Source organism: Pseudophryne corroboree, chromosome 2, assembly GCF_028390025.1.
Source record: "Pseudophryne corroboree isolate aPseCor3 chromosome 2, aPseCor3.hap2, whole genome shotgun sequence".
In the NCBI taxonomy this organism is placed as follows: Eukaryota; Metazoa; Chordata; class Amphibia; order Anura; family Myobatrachidae; genus Pseudophryne; species Pseudophryne corroboree.
Window position 1 is genome coordinate 439115101 of NC_086445.1, and position 18977 is coordinate 439134077.

Here is an 18977-nt window from a genome sequence, read left to right on the forward strand (position 1 = left end):
GTGGTTCTTTTCATGGGATGAAAACAGCAATGGCACATACAGTATGTGGTCAGCAATAACTGAAACTAATGTAGCTCATATACCAACAATTCTGCATTGTGCCAATAATAGTGTCAAAAATCAGTGAAAACCTCAGTTCGCCAATTCCAACCCAAAAATTATCAAAATTGGCGATTTTTAGCAAGCTGTATATGCCATCCGATCTGTGATTGGGGATTCATCCAACTGATGTATGGCCCACAAAAAGCCTAGCTGCTGCAGAAAGCTCGACCAGAGACAGTCAGTATGTCACGCAACCATTTCAGATCAATGAAACTAAGATAATAACAGTAAGATGACATTTGATTTTAACTAAGTGAGAAACTGATTTTAAAGCTAAAACTGTTTTTCATTGTATTGTCCGTTACCGGATTACCTGCTTTCTAGTTCAAGTGATCTGTTGTTATCTTGTTGCAATCTATCTATTTTTCTTTTTGCTACACTATGTGATACGCACATGCTTTGCACACTGCTAATCTAACTTTGATCAATCCTATTTAGGTCATTTATAATAATAATTGGTTATATGTCACAGTTCCATAGAGCATGGAGCCAATTACTGATATGTTATGCATGTCTTGTACGTATAAGCTACATTTGCTTATCTAACCAAGAAAAAGGCCACATCATATAAATTGTAATATAATAAACTAACAACATATATGGATTTATTTTGTGCACACTAAAGTGCTCATACATTATGTGCTGCAGTTTTAGTTGGTATTACTTTTCTAGATAGGCTCTACTTACTCTATGTTGAGATAATCTAGCACTCTACTTCATATCAGCAGTTAAGGATTTGCTCCACGCCATATAGCTATGGACAATGAAGCTGCACAAAGTGCTCCGTATAGCTTATCTTCCTCACTGGCTTATAAATTACTACAGTAAGTGAGCAAAGAGCATCCTTGCAAACGTATCCAGTGCTGGACATGAAAGGTCGACATTCTGAGATAAAGCTTTCTTTGCTCGATAAAATACAGCAAACTTTCAGCCTTGAGTCATTATGGCATTTTTCTAGTTTTCATTTTTTTTTTTAAAAGCATCGAGAAATTCCTTTTGTAAAGGGAAAAATATTGTTACTATATGGAAAATCAATTGCAAATGCGACCAAGACTACAAAATAAAGTCTATAGAAAGGACTATGCCAAATCCATCATAATGCAATCATTCAATAGACTTCTTATAGCATAAACATATTACGAATATATAGAAAATGTTCAGCATAGCACCTAAAAACTGATAACAGGTTGTCAACCCCAACACCAGCACTGTGGGCAACCAAAAGAGAGAAAAAAAATCTACACAAGTTATACCCCTTTCAGACTGCCAGCAATAACCCGAGTTATTGCAAGCGCAGTCTGAAAGGGGCCAGTTGAAATAACCCGGGTTGAGTGACCAGTATTTCAACCCAGGTAACGAGCAGGGTTCAACATGGGTTTAATTCAGTTTGCGGTGCAGTGTGAACGGGTCATTTTATCTCCAAGTGTCGCCTCGGGACGCATAGGTGGTGACATAACCAACCCGACAACAAGCTGGGTCGGGCTGCCGTCTGAAAGGGGTCTCAGCTGGGTTGCTCCTGGGAATGACCCGTATCCAATATCTTTCGTATGACCTGACATAGCAGTCTGAAAGAAGTATCACTTACTGTACCTTACGATAACCTTCAATCAAAAAAAAAACTAACCAAAACCCTTATTCATCATTGTATCAAATATAAAATTATATATATATATATATATATATATATATATTTATTTGAACCTCATGGGGAACTATTAGTGATTGGCACTCAGTGAAGGGAAGTCAGCTACATCTATTATTTGTGAGTGAGGCATGTACTTATTATTCATTTATTTTGAGAATTGTTCCTAATAATGAAAAGAAATAAGACACTCTGAGGCTAGTATTCAATTCACACTGATAATTTTGACCCTGAATAAAATCTAAGGGCCAATATTGACTGATGGTCATTATCGGGCTATTCAATTAAAGTCTGTTTTTTACAGGAGACAAATTTCCCATTTTCATGCGATAACACATGGGATTTTTCATAAGTATCCAGACCCATGTGTTATCGCCGGCTCTGAGGGCTGCTTGTCGGAGTAAATTACCGCAGCTAATTGAATACCGGACATATTTTATATATAAAGTAGTAAAAGGGGTGTTGTGAAGTATTTTATTCAATGAGCCTTTATTATAAAATGTTTATATAGTATATACAGTATATAAACAGCGGTGATAGCGGCACGCCACAGACTTTGAACGAGTTTAAAATAACTTTTTCTTTATTAAGGGCCAATATGGTCTGATGGTCATTTTCGGGCTATTCAATTAAAGTCTGTTTTTTACAGGAGACAAATTTACCATTTTCATGCGATAACACATGGGATCTTTAATAAGTACCCAGGCCCATGTGTAATCGCCGGCTCTGAGGGCTGCTTATCGGAGTAAATTACCGCAGCTAATTGAATACCGGACATATTTTATACAGTATATCAAGTAGTGAAAGGGGTGTTGTGAAGTATTTTATTTAATGAGCCTTTATTATAAAATGTTTATATAGTATATACAGTATATATATATATATATATATATATATATATATATATATATATAAAATATTTTATACTATTGTTATATAATAGTCAGCTGCCTTACAAAAAAACAATCTATTATACTGGGATGCCTGGCGTAAATAAGATGGCACTTCAGGAAACTCAATTTTGTTAATCACCAGCCCTGCACGGATAAGTCTGGGGCTGATTTCCCTTACAGCAGGGTGACCCAGGGACGTGCAGTCAGGAGAGGCAGTGCCTCCTCTGTTATAACGATTCAAATAATAAAAAGAAGATATTTATAGCACAGATTCTGTGATAAATATCTTATTTTATTATACTAATAATTTCCCCCCTGTGTATGTGGCTGCGTGTGAGGGTGGGAGGCTGCGGGAGAGGTGCCTCCCGCTGCTAGCACTAAAAGTACGGGCAGCGGGGGGCGGGCAGGGCGAAGCAATGGGCTGTGGAAGCCCATTGAAAAAGCATGGGGAAGCGGCACCTATACTGGTGCCTCAATGACAGGGGCGTGCATTCAGCCCCGATGAATGCATGCCTCTGTCAGTCCCCCAGATGTGATTGGCCCAGCGGATCCAGTGCTGGATCCGCTGTCCAATCACCCACAGGCGGCGCTGGAGGCGGAAGTGGCGGCGCCTGTGTGCCTGAGTGCGGTGGGCGGGAAGGAATCCCCCACCCACCACTCGTTCCTCCTTCGGCGCGGCGCCTGAGTGCGGTGGCCGGGTCGGAATCCCCCCTGTTCCTCCTCCGGCGCCGTCTCCGTCCTCACAGCCAGCAGCAGCACTCTCCCCTGTCTGTGCTCCTGACGCTCCCAACCAGCAGTATAAGAACCACAGTGAGTACATAATCTCTCTCTCCTCCCAACATGACCATCTCCAGGAGGGACAGAATGCTCTGCTGCTGGTCTGTTGTTTTAATTTATGATTGCCGGCACCTGTGTTGAACAGGTAAATGGGTAAAAGGTGTTTCAGCACAGGTGATGGCAATCCTAAATCAAGAGGGAAGTCCAGAAGCAGAGCATTCTGTTCCTCCTGGAGAGGGTCATGTTGGGAGGTATTCTCTCTCTCTCCCCCCCCCCCCCTCCCCCCTCCCCCCCACACTCCTGTGGATTACTTTCTTTGTAAGTTTAATTTTCATTTTTACAGGTACCCCTATTGGATTCTACATGGACAAGTGGACGTGATCGGAGTGGGATGTAGCGAAGTAATCTCTCTCTCATTTTTACAGGTACCCCTATTGGATTCTACATGGACAAGTGGACGTGATCGACGTGGGATGTAGGTAAGTATGTGTGAGTGTGCAAGTGTGTTTTAATACATTTTTACTTTCAAGGTTGTTTGTTGTGTTTTTATTTGGGTATTTTTGTTGTTGTAGAACTACAGGTACCAGCGGGCCCGTTATTTCCCTGCATGCTGGTACTTGAGGTTCTCCAAGTACCAGCAAGTGGGGGAGGCTTGCTGGGCCTTTTAGTTCCACAACAAAAAACAATATTCTCTTTTTTTACACACTTATGGCTATCAGCCCGGCACCCACCGCCCAGGGGTGCTGGGGACAGCCTCGGGCTTCACCCCTGGCCCTTGGGTGCCTGGAGGGGGGATACCCCATTGATTTAAGGGGTCCCCACTCCTCCAGGGAACCCCGTCCAGGGGTGAGTAGTTGGGGGGGGGGGGTAATGGCATTATGTCCCTGGCTATAGACATAATGACACAGCCAGGGGACACGGTGCCCGGTGCTGGTTTTCAAAATACGGGGAACCCCTACATCTTTTGTCCCCTGTATTTTTGGAACCAGGACCGGAATAAGAGCCAGGTGCTGGTTGTCTAAATACAGGGAGCACCTGTCCAATTTCCCCCCCCAGTATTTAAAGAACCAGGACCGGCTCAAAGAGCCCGAGGCTGGTTATACTTAGGAGGGGAAGCCTCACACATTTTTATTTTTTTTATTTTTTAACCCATTCAGACCCTTCTCCATTAAGTTAATGGAAGCCCTGGACATCAAAATTGCATTCATGTCCTCCTCCCACTCCCTTCCCAGTCCCAAACACTAATTTTTATTTTTTTTCTATAAAAATGTACAATATATTACAAGTATGATGAGCAGGCAGGCAGCGGGCATTGGCGGCATCGAACTGAGATGCAAATTAGTGGCGGAGGGCTGGGTCAGTTAATGGTGGGCGAGTTTGTAATCCATTGGCGGTGGCAGCGGGCATCGGCTCAGAGGCAGTAGCAGGCATTAGCTCGGCGGCGGTAGGGGTAATCGGCAGGATTCGGCGGACATTATGGCTGTAGTGCCTCACCAGCCACTGACCTCACCGCATGCCACTGGGGTGATCCCATACTTATGGTGTCACTGATATAGAGAAAACCAGCCAACATGTCTAACCCTGGTTGAGTATGTGGGGAGGAGTCAAGTGGCCCATTTCAAATTATTGATATTACACAGTGCAGTAAATTAAATAGATGTAACTGACAATCATAGTTCTCCTCTATTCAGTAGAATGTGCTTTTCTTTTTTTTACCTCTGTTCATACCATATAATGTTGATATAGTCATTTAAAAACGGACACAAACATAGTACTGTAATGTTACTCATAAATGTCATTAAATGTTCTGCATAGTTTCCATGATATGCGTAGAATGATTCCATGACAGTGCCATCTGGTGGCAGAAAAATAGGATTTTGAATACCTACCGGTAAATCCTTTTCTCGTATTCCTTAAGGGATATTGGGGAGCAGATTAGTACGATGGGGTATAGACGGGTCCATAAAAGCCAGTGCACTTTAAATTTCTTCAACTGGGTGTGCTGGCTCCTCCCCTCTATGCCACCTCCTACAGCTCAGTTATAGGTAAAAAAACAGTGCCCGAAGGAGAATGACATACTTGAGAGGAGGAACGTAACAATAAGTATGGTGAGATTTACACACCAGCACACCAAAACATAACCATGCCAGCAACAGCTGGCAACATCAACAGCTAAACAGGTTACACTAACAGAGAACCTGCAGAAAGTCACCGCACAGAGGCGGGCGCCCAATATCCCTTATGGACTACGAGAAAAGATTTACCGGTAGGTATTCAAAATCCTATTTTCTCTAGCTTCCATAAGGGATATTGGGGAGCAGATTAGTACGATGGGGTTGTCCCAAAGCATCCAGAACCGGCGGAAACGTGCCGAGACATCTGCAAACCGCCTGCCCAAACTGGGTATCCTCTTGGGCCAGGGTATCAAACCTGTAGAATTTCACAAAGGTGTTCTTACCCGACCAGGTAGCAGCTTGGCATAGTTGTAGAGACTCCACGGGCAGCCGTCCAGGAAGAGCCCACGGATCTGGTAGAGTGGGCCTTCAGAGACTGTAGAACAGGTAAGGCTGCTGACACATAGGCCTGTTGGATAGTAAGCCTAATCCAACGAGCAATGGACTGATTAGAAGCGGGTCAACCCTTTTTCTGCACATCATAGAGCATGAACAAGGAATCCGTCTTTCTGATCTGAGCGGTCCTCTTAACATAGAGTTTCAAGGCTGGCACAGCATCCAATACCTCCAGAGGAGCATAAGTGCCAGAACTGGACGGAATCACAATAGGTTGATTCAAGTGAAACGCAGAGACCACCTTCGGCAGGAACTGCTGTCTAGTCCTGAGCTCAACTCTGTTCTCGTAAAAGACCAAGTATGGACTTTTGCACGACAAGGCCCCCAATTCTGAGACACACCTAGCAGAAGCCAGGGCCAGTAACATCACCGTTTTCCACGTGAGGTACTTATCTTTTACTGTCGTCAGAGGTTCAAACCAGGAGGACTGTAGAAAGCATAAAACATCCAGATCCCAAGGTACCGTAGGCGGCACGAAATGAGGTTGTATGTGAAGCACCCCTTGCAAGAAGGTCTGAACTTCCGGCAAGAGAGCCAATTTATTCTAGAACAAGATGTAAAGAGCTAAAATCTGGACCTTAATGGATCCCAGATGTAAGCCTTTATCCACCCCAGCCTGCAGGAACCTTCCTAAGTGGAATTCTGCAGTGCAATATGTGCGTTCCTTGCACCAAGAGACATATCTCTGCCAGATATGATGATAGTGTTTTGACGTCACAGGTTTTCTGGCTTGCACCATAGTGGCAATGACCTTTCTGGAAAGCCCTTTGTGAGCTAGGATATTCCGCTCAACTTCCATGCCGTCAAACGAAGCTGCCGTAAGTCCGGGTAGACGAACAGTCCTTGTTGAAGAAGATCCCTTCTTAGCGGCAGAGGCCAAGGGCCCTTTACGGACATGTCCAGAAGAGCCGCATACCACGCTCTTCGGACCAATCAGGGGCAATCAAGACTGCTTCCACTCTTTGATGTCTTATCCGCTTGAGCACCCTTGGGAACAGCGGAATCGGAGGAAATAGGTAAACCAGCTGGTAAGGCCAAGGTGATGTCAGCGCATCCACAGCACTCGCCTGAGGGTTCCTGGTTCGTGAGCTATAGCAGCAAAGCTTCTTGTTGAGGCGAGAGGCCATCAAGTCGATCTGTGGGTATCCCCACCTGTCTATGATCTGTTGAAACACCTGAGGGTGTAGTCTCCACTCCCCCAGGTGGAGGTCGTGGCGGCTGAAGAAGCGTTTCCCAGTTGTCCACTCCCAGAATGAAGATCGTGGACAGCGCTCTTGCATTTCTTTCTGCCCAGAGGAGTATTCTGGACACTTCTCGCATGCAGGCCCTGCTTTTTGTCCCTCCTTGTCCATTGATGTACGCCACCGCCGTGGCATTGTCCGACTGCACCTTAATCACCTGATCCCGGAGAAGAGGGGATGCCTGATTCAGGGAATTGTGGATAGCTCAAAGTTCCAGAATGTTGATCGGAAGTAGGGCCTCTTGGGCAGACCACCTGCCCTGGAACTGTGCCCCTTGAGTGACAGCTCCCCATCCTCTTAGACTCACATCCGTTGTGAGGAGGATCCAATCCTGAATCCCAAAGCGTCGACCTTCCAACAGAATGGAAGACTGTAGCCACCACAGGAGAGAAATCCTGTCCTGGGGTGACAGCCGAATCATCCGGTGCATCTGTAGATGGGAACCGGACCACTTGTTCAGGCTGACCAATTGGAACGGTCTATCATGAAACCTTCCAAATTAAATCGCCTCATACGAGGCCACCATCTTTCCCAACAATTTTATGCAAAGATGAAAGGAGACTCGAGCAGGTCGGAGCACCATGCGAACCATTTCTTGAAGTGTTCTCACTTTTTTCTCTGGGAGGAAACACTTTCTGTATCCAGTAGCATCCCCAGAAACAGGAGCCGCTGAGACGGTTCCAGGTGGGACTTCTGCAGATTGAGGATCCACCCATGGTGAGACAGAAGTAGGATAGTGCGATCTATATGGAGCAATAGAAGCTCCCTGAAGTTCGCTTTTATCAGGAGATCGTCCAGGTATGAAATTACATTGACCCCCTGGACCCTGAGCTGAAACATCATTTCTGCCATCACCTTCGTGAACACCCTCGGAGCTGTAGACAGGACGAAGGGTAACGCCAGAGTCTGGTAGTGATCGTTCAGTAGGGCAAACCTCAGATAGGCCTGATGAGGAGGCCAAATTGGGATATGTAGGTAAGCGTCCTGGATATCCAGTGACACTAGGAATTCCTGTTGTTCCAGGCCTGCGATCACCACTCTCAAAGATTCCATCTTGAATTTGAAAACCTTCAGGTAAGGATTCAAGGACTTCAGATTCAGAATGGGTCTTACAGACCCGTCTGGTTTTGGTACGACGAACAGACTGGAGTAATAACCCTGTCCTTGTTGCGGCAGGGGCACCGGAACAATGACCCGGGACTGAACCAAGTTGTTCATGGCCCGTAGTAGCGTACCACGCATACTTTCCAAAGCTGGTAAGCCTGATTTGAAAAATCGTTGGAGAGGAGAGCCGTCGAACTCCAGCTTGTAACCCTGAGAGATAAGGTCCCTTGCCTAAGCATCTTGGCAGGAACGGTCTCATATGTGGCTGAAGTGACGTAACAGAGCTACCACCACGAGCCCCCCTCGGGGTGGGTGGGCACCGTCATGCTGAAGTCTTTGCGGAAGCAGAACTGGAGTTCTGGTCCTAAGATCCAGCGAAGGCTGGTTTCTTAGGATTTCCCCTGGCGTCTCTGGCTGCGTTGGAGGCCCCTCTGGTCCAAGATCGATATCTGGAGGACAGAAAGGACTGAGTAGATGGTCCCGGGTAGGTACGTCTAGCAGGCGGAGCCCTTGAAGGGGGAAACGTGGATTTTTCAGCCGTAGCTTTGGAAATCCATGCGTCCAGTTCACCTCCAAAGAGCCATTCACCTGTGAAGGGATGAAATTCCACATTACGTTTGGATTCAGCATCAGCAATCCACTGACGCAAACATATGGCTCTGCGTGCAGACACAGCCATAGCCATGGTTCTAGCATTAATATTGCCAATCTCTTTAAGGGAGTCACATAGAACTCTTGCCATGTCCTGAATATGATTCAGGAAGGTAACAGTATTAACGAAGGTCATATCACCCGAGAGATCTTCTTTAATTTGATTAGCCCAGGAATGAATTGCATGTGTCATCCAGCAACCTGCAATCACCGGTCTTTGAGCTACACCTGCAGCAGTGTAGATAGGAAAATTGAGACCACTCTGAACTCTATCTGCCGGGTCCGTTACCGTAAAGGAGCCCGGAGTAGGGAGTACCGTCTATTTAGAAAGGCGAGAGACTGAGATGTCTACTGTTGGAGACTCTTCCCAGAATTTCTTGCCTTCAGGGGCAAAGGGGAATGGATGCAATAACTGTTTTGACACCTGATATTTTTATCTGGATTTTTCCAGGCTATTTTAAATAAGTCATCCAATTCCTTGGAATCATGAAATGTGACTGTCATTTTGTCTTGTGGGAGGAAAAATGACTGCAGAGTATTCGCATCCTCCAGGGGTAGCTTTAACACATCCCTAATAACCAATATGAGGGGTTCAATACCGGGGTATGGGTGGAATCCCCACTTATGAGGTCCTCATCATCCTGTATATCATCATCAGTATCCGATAGGAGTGCAGGGAGAGCAAGTTTTTGTGCACCTGTAGTAGACAGGGGGGAATGTTTAGCAGTTAGACTTGCCACTGCTCGTTGTAGTTCCTGAGTCTTATTTGCATTTGCAGTGAGTTGAGATGACATATCAGACATCATACTTTTGATAGTCCCCAACCAGGAGAGCTCTGGACTGTACCCCACATTGATATCAGCATTCTGAGATGGCTGACTACACACTGCTCACATGATATGGAGCTAGATGAACTAGGAGAGAATCTAGCATAGCATTACATACACTGCATGACTTCTGTTTTACCATTGTGAATCAGAAAAACAGGTATAATATACAACATACAACGCAGCCTGATATAGATATATTACAAGCCTGCCTATTGCATGTGAGAGGAGACACAGAAGAGAGGACCCTAAAGCACCCAGCGCTGCATAACCCCAGTGAGGCTGTCAGTGTTTTTATTGTAAACACAGTGAGACTGTAATATGAAAAATCCCTCAGAGGGATTGTTATTGTGCACTAATATAACGGCTCTCCCCCATGTTAGGAAGGAGCTGTTGAGGCTGCTGTTGCTATGCAGAGGAAGGCGCCAAAATGCCGCTGAGCCCGCTCTCGGGTAGCTCCGCCCCCACCATGGCGCTGGAGCTACTGCTGTATATTTATACTGGCCATGTCTCCCTATGTGTACAACCTCACATAAATGAACGTTATGGTAAGAACTTACCGTTGATAACGTGATTTCTCTTATGTCCACAGGTATCCACAGGATAACATTGGGATATTGTCGAGCGACAGCGAAAATGGCACCAACACGGTCACAAGCTTTCTGGCCTCCCAGGATGCATTGGGGCCTCCACTATATAGTCCCGCCCACTGACTCAGTCAGATCAGTTCTTTCCACAGCGATTATAGGCAGGAACATTAGGTAGAGACCTGTACAGGCGATAAGAACACACATGCACACCCTTCCATACAAGAAGGAAGAGGTTTTTAGTGTTTGTCTAGATCCTCAAATCAGATGCGTCCGGGTGGGATCCCTGTGGATACCTGTGGACATAAGAGAAATCACGTTATCAACGGTAAGTTCTTACCATAACGTTCATTTCTCTGGCTGGGTCCACAGGATTATCCACAGGATAACATTGGGATTCCCAAAGCCATTTTAGTGGTGGGGACGCTCCTGATTGCACAGGAGGACCTTTCGCCCGAAGTCTGCGTCATGAGAGGCAAAAGTATCCAAGGCATAATGTCTGATGAATGTGTTTATGGAAGACCATGTGGCTGCCTTACATATCTGTTCTGCTGATGCACCCTGTTGTGCTGCCCAAGAAGGACCTACCTTACGTGTAGAGTGTGCAGAGACATTAGCCGGAATAGGGAGATCTGTATGAGAATAAGCTTCAGATATTACCATTCGGAGCCATCTCGCCAGCGTCTGTTTACTAGCAGGCCAACCTCTCCTATGGAATCCGTAGAGGATGAAGAGGGAATCTGTTTTCCTGATGGCACTAGTACGATCTATGTAGATTTTTAAAGACCGGACCACGTCCAGTGACGCTTCTCCCGCAGATAGTCCCGATACCTGAAAAGCTGGGACTACAATCTCTTCATTCAGGTGAAACTTTGACACCACCTTTGGAAGATAACTAGATCTCGTTCTGAGAACTGCTCTGTCTGGAAAAAAACTTAGGAAAGGAGACTTACATGATAATGCTCCTAAATCTGACACTCTTCTGGCTGACGCCATTGCCAGTAAAAAAAGAACTTTAACCGTTAACCACTTAAGATCTGCTCTCTCAAGTGGTTCAAACAAAGGACCCTGGAGAAATTTAAGAACTAAATTCAAATCCCAGGGAGCTGCAGGAGGAACAAATGGAGGTTGAATATGTACTACTCCTTGGAAAAAAGTACGTACATCCTGTAGGTCAGCAATCTTCTGCTGAAACCATACAGTCAACGCTGAGACTTGCACCCTCAAGGAAGCAACCTTCAACCCCTTATCCAATCCTGCCTGCAGAAAATCCAAACTTCTAGCTACTTTAAAGGCTCTTGGATTGTAATTTTTTCCAGAACACCAATGAATATAGGCTTGGGCCGAAGAAGGCTTTCTTGCTCTAAGCATGGTTTGGATTACTTGCTTTGAAAATCCTTTAGCTTCTAAGATAGAGGTTTCAACAGCCACGCCGTCAAAGACAGGCGATCCAGATGACTGTGACAACAAGGACCCTGCATTAACAGATCTGGACGTTGAGGGAGCAGTATCGGTGCTTCCACGGACATCCTCCACAGATCTGTGTACCAATGCCTTCTTGGCCAAGCTGGAGCTATTAGAATGATTGCTCCTTTTGCCTGTTTTATCTTTCTCACTACTCTGGGTAACAGAGATATTGGAGGGAACAGATATGCCAGCTGAAACCTCCATTCTACTGACAGTGCGTCTACCAGGACTGCTCCTGGGTCCCTTGTTCTTGATCCGTACCTCGGAACTTTGTTGTTTAGACGAGACGCCATAAGGTCTATCTCCGGTAGACCCCATCTGTTCACCAGTGTCTGAAACACTTCTGGGTGTAGTGCCCATTCGGTTTCCTGAATGGTGTGCCGACTGAGAAAATCCGCTTCCCAATTTAGTACACCCGGGACAAATACTGCTGACAATGCTGGGAGATGGAGTTCTGCCCACTTTAGAATGGGAGTTACTTCCTCCATCAGACTCTTGCTGTGAGTCCCTCCTTGATGATTTAGGTATGCTACTGCCGTCGCATTGTCTGAGCGGATCTGGACTGGTCTTCCTTGTAGATTGTCCTTTGCCTGAACTAGGGCCAAGTAAATGGCTCTTATTTCTAACAGATTTATCGGCAGGCGACTTTCCCTTGCGGTCCATTTTCCCTGGAACCATAGGCTTCCGAGTACCGCCCCCCAACCTTGCAGGCTGGCATCTGTCGTCAGGACTTGCCACTCTTTTATCCAAAAGGGTCTCCCCTTGTTTAAATGGTCTGTCTGTAGCCACCATGCTAGAGACCTTTTTACATTTACTGGAATCTTTATCATCTGCTTCTTTATTGTTTGATGATTTCCGTTCCATTTTGTCAAAATGAGATGCTGCAATGGTCTGGAGTGGAATTGCGCATATTCCACCATGTCGAACATTGATACCATCAGACCCAACAGTCGCATTGCTGCATGGACTGACATTGTCTGGGCTTGCAACGCTTTCTGAGCCATGACCTGCACCTTGACTATTTTCTTCTCTGGTAAGAGAACTCTCTGTAGGTCTGAATCCAATATGGCTCCCAAATGAACCATCCGCTGTGATGGATTCAGGGACGACTTCTCCCAATTTATGAGCCACCTGTGTCTCTGTAAACAAACTATCGTCTGTTGGAGATGGCTCAACAGTAAATCTTGCGACTGTGCTAAGATTAATAGGTCGTCTAGGTATGGGAATATCCTTATCCCTTGTTTGCGCAGACAAGCTGCCATAACCACCATGATCTTGGTAAACACCCTGGGTGCTGTAGCTAGCCCGAAGGGCAGAGCTTGGAACTGGAAGTGTTCCTTGAGGATGGCAAACCTGAGGTAACACTGATGTGATAGTGCTATAGGCACATGTAGGTAAGCATCCCGCACATCCAGAGATACCATATAGTCTCCCGGTTCCATAGCCAACATTATGGAGCGTAATGTCTCCATGTGGAACTTTGGGATCCATATGTAATTGTTCAACATCTTCAGATTTAGAATTGGTCGATATGACCCATTTGGTTTCTGGATTAGAAACAGATTGGAGTAATACCCCTGTCCCTTTTGTGATGGAGGTACTGGGACAATCACACCTGACTGCAGTAATTTTTGGACTGCTTCTTGCAGGGCATTGGCCTTCGACTCTATACGAGATGGGCTGGTGCAAAAAAATCTTTGAGGAGGCTGCCTCCTGAATGGGAACCCATACCCCTGAGATACTACCTTCTGCACCCAGGCATCTGTTGTTGACTGTTGCCAGGCGGAGGCCCGTCTCTTCAGGCTGAGGGCTTTTGTTCAGGTTTGGAAGCTGGCTTTTTGCTAGCCCACTGCTTCTTACCCCTGGATTTAAACTGGGGTTGTTTAGGCTCCTCTTTACCTTTCGCTTTGCTTTGCCAGCGAAATGAGCGAAATTTTAAACCCTTGGACTTAGGGTTGTAGGTAGCCGGAAATCTGACCTTCTTCGATTCAGCCTCTGACTCTAGGATATCCGATAAAGGTTTTCCAAATAATATATTACCCATGAAAGGCAATGCTTCCAATTCCTTCTTGGACTCCGCATCTGCCTTCCAGGTCCGTAGCCAGACTGCTCTGCGAGCGACTACTGCCAGGGCTGAAGCTTTAGAAGCAACAGTGCCTACATCAATGGCTGCTTCTTCTAAATACTGGGCAGATTGTCTTAAACGGCAAAGACGATCCTCTTGCTCCCTAGTAGGAGAGGGGATGTCATTCTCTAGTTCCTCTATCCATTCGCCCATTGCCTTTGCTACCCAGGCCGAAGCCATAGCAGGTCTTACCACTGCACCCACAAGAGAAAAAATATTTTTCAATAGGCTCTCTACCCTCCTGTCTGTGACATCATTCAAAGAGGTAGATGACAGTGGCAAAGTAGATTTGTGCACGAGTCGCAGAACATGTGCATCTACTTTTGGAGGAACTTCTCTCTTCGAACAATCTCCAGCAGGAAATGGATAATAAGAATCCCATCTCCTAGGAATCTTATACTTTTTACTGGGCGCTGCCCAAGACTCATCCATCATTTCCGTCAACTCCTCTGACGCTGGAAATTCAGCTTTCACTGACTTTGTTCGTTTGAATACAGGTGCTTTTGCTTTTAACGCTGTCTTGGCTGGTTCTTCCAGAGAAAGCACAGCCTTTACTGCATTAATGAGTTCAGCTACATCATCTGAACTAAAGCTCTGCGACTGATCATCATACGGAGTTGAATCTATTGTTTCCGCATCATCATCCGATGTATCCTCTTGTGTAGTCTGCCATACAGATGTATCTGTCTTAGTCTTACCTACCCCTTGGTTGCTTGTAGAGGCTACTGGAACCAAACCATAGGAAGGGAGCTGCATGTATGGGTTAATAGTGTTACCTAACTCCTGAGGTGGTGCTACTGGAGCTAACCTGTCCGCTATTGAAGACAGAGTCTTTGCGAACATATTCCATGGTGGCTCTACTGGAGGTTGAACTAACTCCTGTTTTTTACTTCGCTGAAAAGCGAAACAGTTTGCACACAAACCCTCATAAGTGACCAATTGAATCATATCAATTACCCCTGACTTACAAGATAAGCACGTTAGGGCTGTAGGAGTGCTTGACAAATTCTCCTCATCACTTTTGCCGCTCATAGACATTTTTTCTGATATTGACTACACAATTTTGTGACTGAACCACACCCTATAATCAGTATATAGAGGTGAGATCAATCTGACCACAGTGCACCTGATTTGAGGGTCAGAACAGGACTGACATTACACAGAAAAGTCAGCACACATACTAGCAGTCAGTCACATGTTAAAGCATTAGACATTGTCATATGAGAATACAACCTCCATAATAACTTATACATAAGTAGGAAATTTGTACTTCTGTTTAACTGGTTCTTTTTCAACATAACATGCAGAAAACACAGTAATATACAGGTCTCATATGCAATAGGTACTAAAAATTAACAGTGCACACTAAGAAGTAGAAGGAATTTTTAGTACTGTATACCCTGCCTCCAGGGAGCGGGATACAGGGAGACTCACCACACTTCCATATCCAAGCAAAGACGCTCGAAAGACGCTGAGTGGATTCAGACGCTACTGGTGTACACTGCCGCTCTTGGTAACTGATAACGGACACGGACGCTCACCAACGGACACGGACGCTGAGCGACTCCACGTGCATGCAGACACTAAAGGCCTGCGACTCGGTCTGGGCGGGTTTATATCCAGTGTACACAACCGCAGCGTCTAAGCTGCGACCGAGTACCCTCGTGGTAGCGTCTGAGCCGGAAGTGAGGTCATTCAGTTCATGAAACGAGAGACCCGCGGGAACTGGCCATGAACTCGGAGGAGGGACGGCCAGGAGAGCGTCTGAAACCCCCTGTTGACTTAAACTCCCAGGATCGCGGCCTCACCTAGTCCTGGCGCCTATGATCCCCGGAGCGTAGCGCTGTCACACTCGAGATGTTCGGCGCATCAACACGCTGTTTGTAGTCTCCACCAAATCAGCGTAGCTGTGTCCTGACCCCTCTAGTAAGAGGAAGTCCATATACTCACTGTCTCCCCATGCTCCGGCCACAGCCTGGTAACGTCTGCTGGACCTGCTAGAACATTCGACACAGACGCCCGTCGAGACAGCACTGTACCGCGAAGGTAAGCGTTGTTGCGACCCGGTGGGGAGTTGTTGGAGCGACTCTTTCTAATACACGTTTAAGACGCTGTTAAGAGAAGTCGCTCAAACAAAAACAGTAAGTCTATAAAAATAAAGTAATGAAAACTTGAGGCTGCTTTCACAGCAGCCCTGTGACCATGCGGCTTCCTGCCGCACCAAGCAAAAAACTGATCTGACTGAGTCAGTGGGCGGGACTATATAGTGGAGGCCCCAATGCATCCTGGGAGGCCAGAAAGCTCGTGACCGTGTTGGTGCCATTTTCGCTGTCGCTCGACAATATCCCAATGTTATCCTGTGGATAATCCTGTGGACCCAGCCAGAGAAATGCTTGGTTCAACAATATTAGCCAGTCTCACACAGGGGCTATAGCGGGTTCCCCCATAGAAGGGACCCGTATGACTCACCTGCGCTTCAGCCGCACAGTAAACTGGGGGACCTTCCTAGCGGGGCCCCCGCTTGGTACTCACCTCCAATCATCACCTTCAGGCATCGTTAGGGGTATGTGGCATGCTGCGGCTGCGACAGCTAAGGTGCCATGCCCCGCTGAACAAACAGCCCCTCAGGATGGTGGTCCTGCAGCGGGGAAGTGGCTCTGCACCTCAAGAAACCGGTGACCATCCCCCCCTAACTCTCACGGTGCAGGTATGCTGTTGCCCAAATACCGAAAGAAATAAAACATTTTAAAAGAAATTGGGAGAAAAACTCTGGAGCTTGCAGAGTGTGCATCCTCTCCTGAGGGCACTTTTTTCTAAACTGCCTGTGGGAGGGGGCATAGAGGGGAGGAGCCAACACACCCAGTTGAAGAAATTTAAAGTGCACTGTCTCCTTTGGACCAGTCTATACCCCATTGTACTAATCTGCTCCCCAATATCCCTTATGGATGCTAGAGAAAAAGATTTGCAGGGAATTTCAATGTTCCGCTTTGGGAAACACACTTGATATAATACCTTAAAACAGCAGTGCGAGGAAACAAAAGAAAATTAAGGAAATCATCAGTGATAGAAGACAAATGAACAATTATTATATCTACATAGTTATACTGCTGACTGACACCTGCGGCGGGATGTAATGGTGTCAGAGTTTGGCGGAGGTACGGAATGCTGGCCGAACTGACTTTATTTTAAAGCGGCAGTCATTTACAAGGCAAAACCACGTTTTGTAAATGACTGCCGCTTTATTAAAACGTCCGAGTTCAGCCAGCATCATGCACCTCCGGCAAACTTGGATTTTATTACATCCTGCCGATGGAAATAATATAAACAATTTGACAGTATAATGTAAATTTCTCCTGTAGTTCTTTGAGTATTTTGCAAGTAATAATTCAATGGAAAGCTAAACATATGGTTTTGGATGTATGAGATGTTGCTCTATAAGCACATATTTACCATGAAATGCCAAAGTTCATGCACATGCAACAGTTGGAAATGAGCTTCTGTAGTTATTCACTCACACAGAGACACAAGGATTGCATCAAAAGTTACAACATTAACAACAGATATCTGACATGCAAAATCTGACTTATGTTGCAATTAACAATTGACATTTACTTTCTCATCACCCCCCAAAAAATGAAAGACTGTACAAACCTGGGCTCTTAAATTGATCCGGGCTGGGTAGGTGATGTAGGGGGGAGTTACTTGCTGAGGCAGCATGCTCACTACGAAGCATCTGAGCCGCTCGAGGCCCCATGGAACCGTAATCCGCAAACGATAATGTAGCCCGTTGGTCACCGGGCGAGGTATAGAAACCATAATCTGGGATTCCTAGAGACATATTGGTTCCATCAATGTCAGTTCTCAATTGTGACTCAGTAAATAAGCACACTCATAAAAAAAATTTAATAACATAAAATGCCAAACATATAGGTAGCCAGCCCTTGCCATCCATACCACTTTTCCTTGCAATCATACAAAAAATATATGCAGTACAGCAGACATTTTGAAAATTCATCAGAATGTGGGAAAGTTTGGACAAAACATGAGTTTTCACAGTGAGGTAAAATAAAACACTCTGGGCAACAGCAAAGTCACACCTACAGTCTGCATGTGTGAGCAGGGAATGGTATACATTACATCTGTACTTTTTTTGGGGGTATCTTGCATATCACATACTGGGGCAGATGTATTAACCTGGAGAATGCATAAGGAAGTGATAAACCAGTGGTATGTGCAAGGTGATAAAGGCACCAGCCAATCAGATCCTAACTGTTAATTTACATATTGGAGCTGATTGGCTGGTGCCTTTATCACCTTGCACATGACACTGGTTTATCACTTCCTTATGCCTTCTCCAGGTTAATACATCTGCCCCACTGTATCTTGTTTCAACCGCACACAATTCCTTAGTGATATTATCTTAATTGCACATGTAATAAAATAATTCTGTTTTGCAAAATTAGATAAGATACACAGAGGAAATAAATTGCTAGTCAAGGATGGGAAATGGCGATGCAGCAGTATTTAAACGCCGGTAACATCATCCCATTTCGCACCCTTTGCCTGGCAGGCCGAACTCGCACAAAAGTGCTTGTAACCTATGGTGCAACTAACACTTGTGTGTGAGTTCGGGCTACTGTTGTGATGATACAGCCTGAAGAAGGGATTTGCCTGCAAATTCCTTTCTCATTGCTTCCTAGGGGGTTACTGTAGACAAAAACATATTTACTACCACTGAATTACATTCCCTGACTAGAGTTATAGAACTTGGTGAAACAAGTGTTTGTGTTTTGAAACTGAAAAAGTGTATGAGCTAAAAAAATAAATAAAAGTGATGAGTCGCAAACTTAGGTGGCTGTCAAAAAAAAAAACAAAAAAAAAAACAATGTTATGTTTAAATCAATATCCCAATTTTAAAATAATTGTATTGCAAAAACAAAAATAATGAAATCCGCATACATAGGAGCATATTCAACTGGAATCATTAATTT

The 18977-nt window shown here is 45.4% G+C and overlaps 1 protein-coding gene across 8 annotated transcripts in view; it reads right to left on the reverse strand.

Moving 5' to 3' along the window:
- MSI2 (musashi RNA binding protein 2) overlaps positions 1-18977 on the reverse strand; it is a 1055328-nt gene that overhangs the window by 63021 nt on the left and 973330 nt on the right. For all 8 annotated transcript variants that reach the window (XM_063953648.1, XM_063953647.1, XM_063953646.1 and 5 more), the window contains one exon: positions 17638-17814. In XM_063953648.1, coding sequence (XP_063809718.1) covers positions 17638-17814 — 177 coding nt within the window. The remainder of the gene's footprint in view (positions 1-17637; positions 17815-18977) is intronic.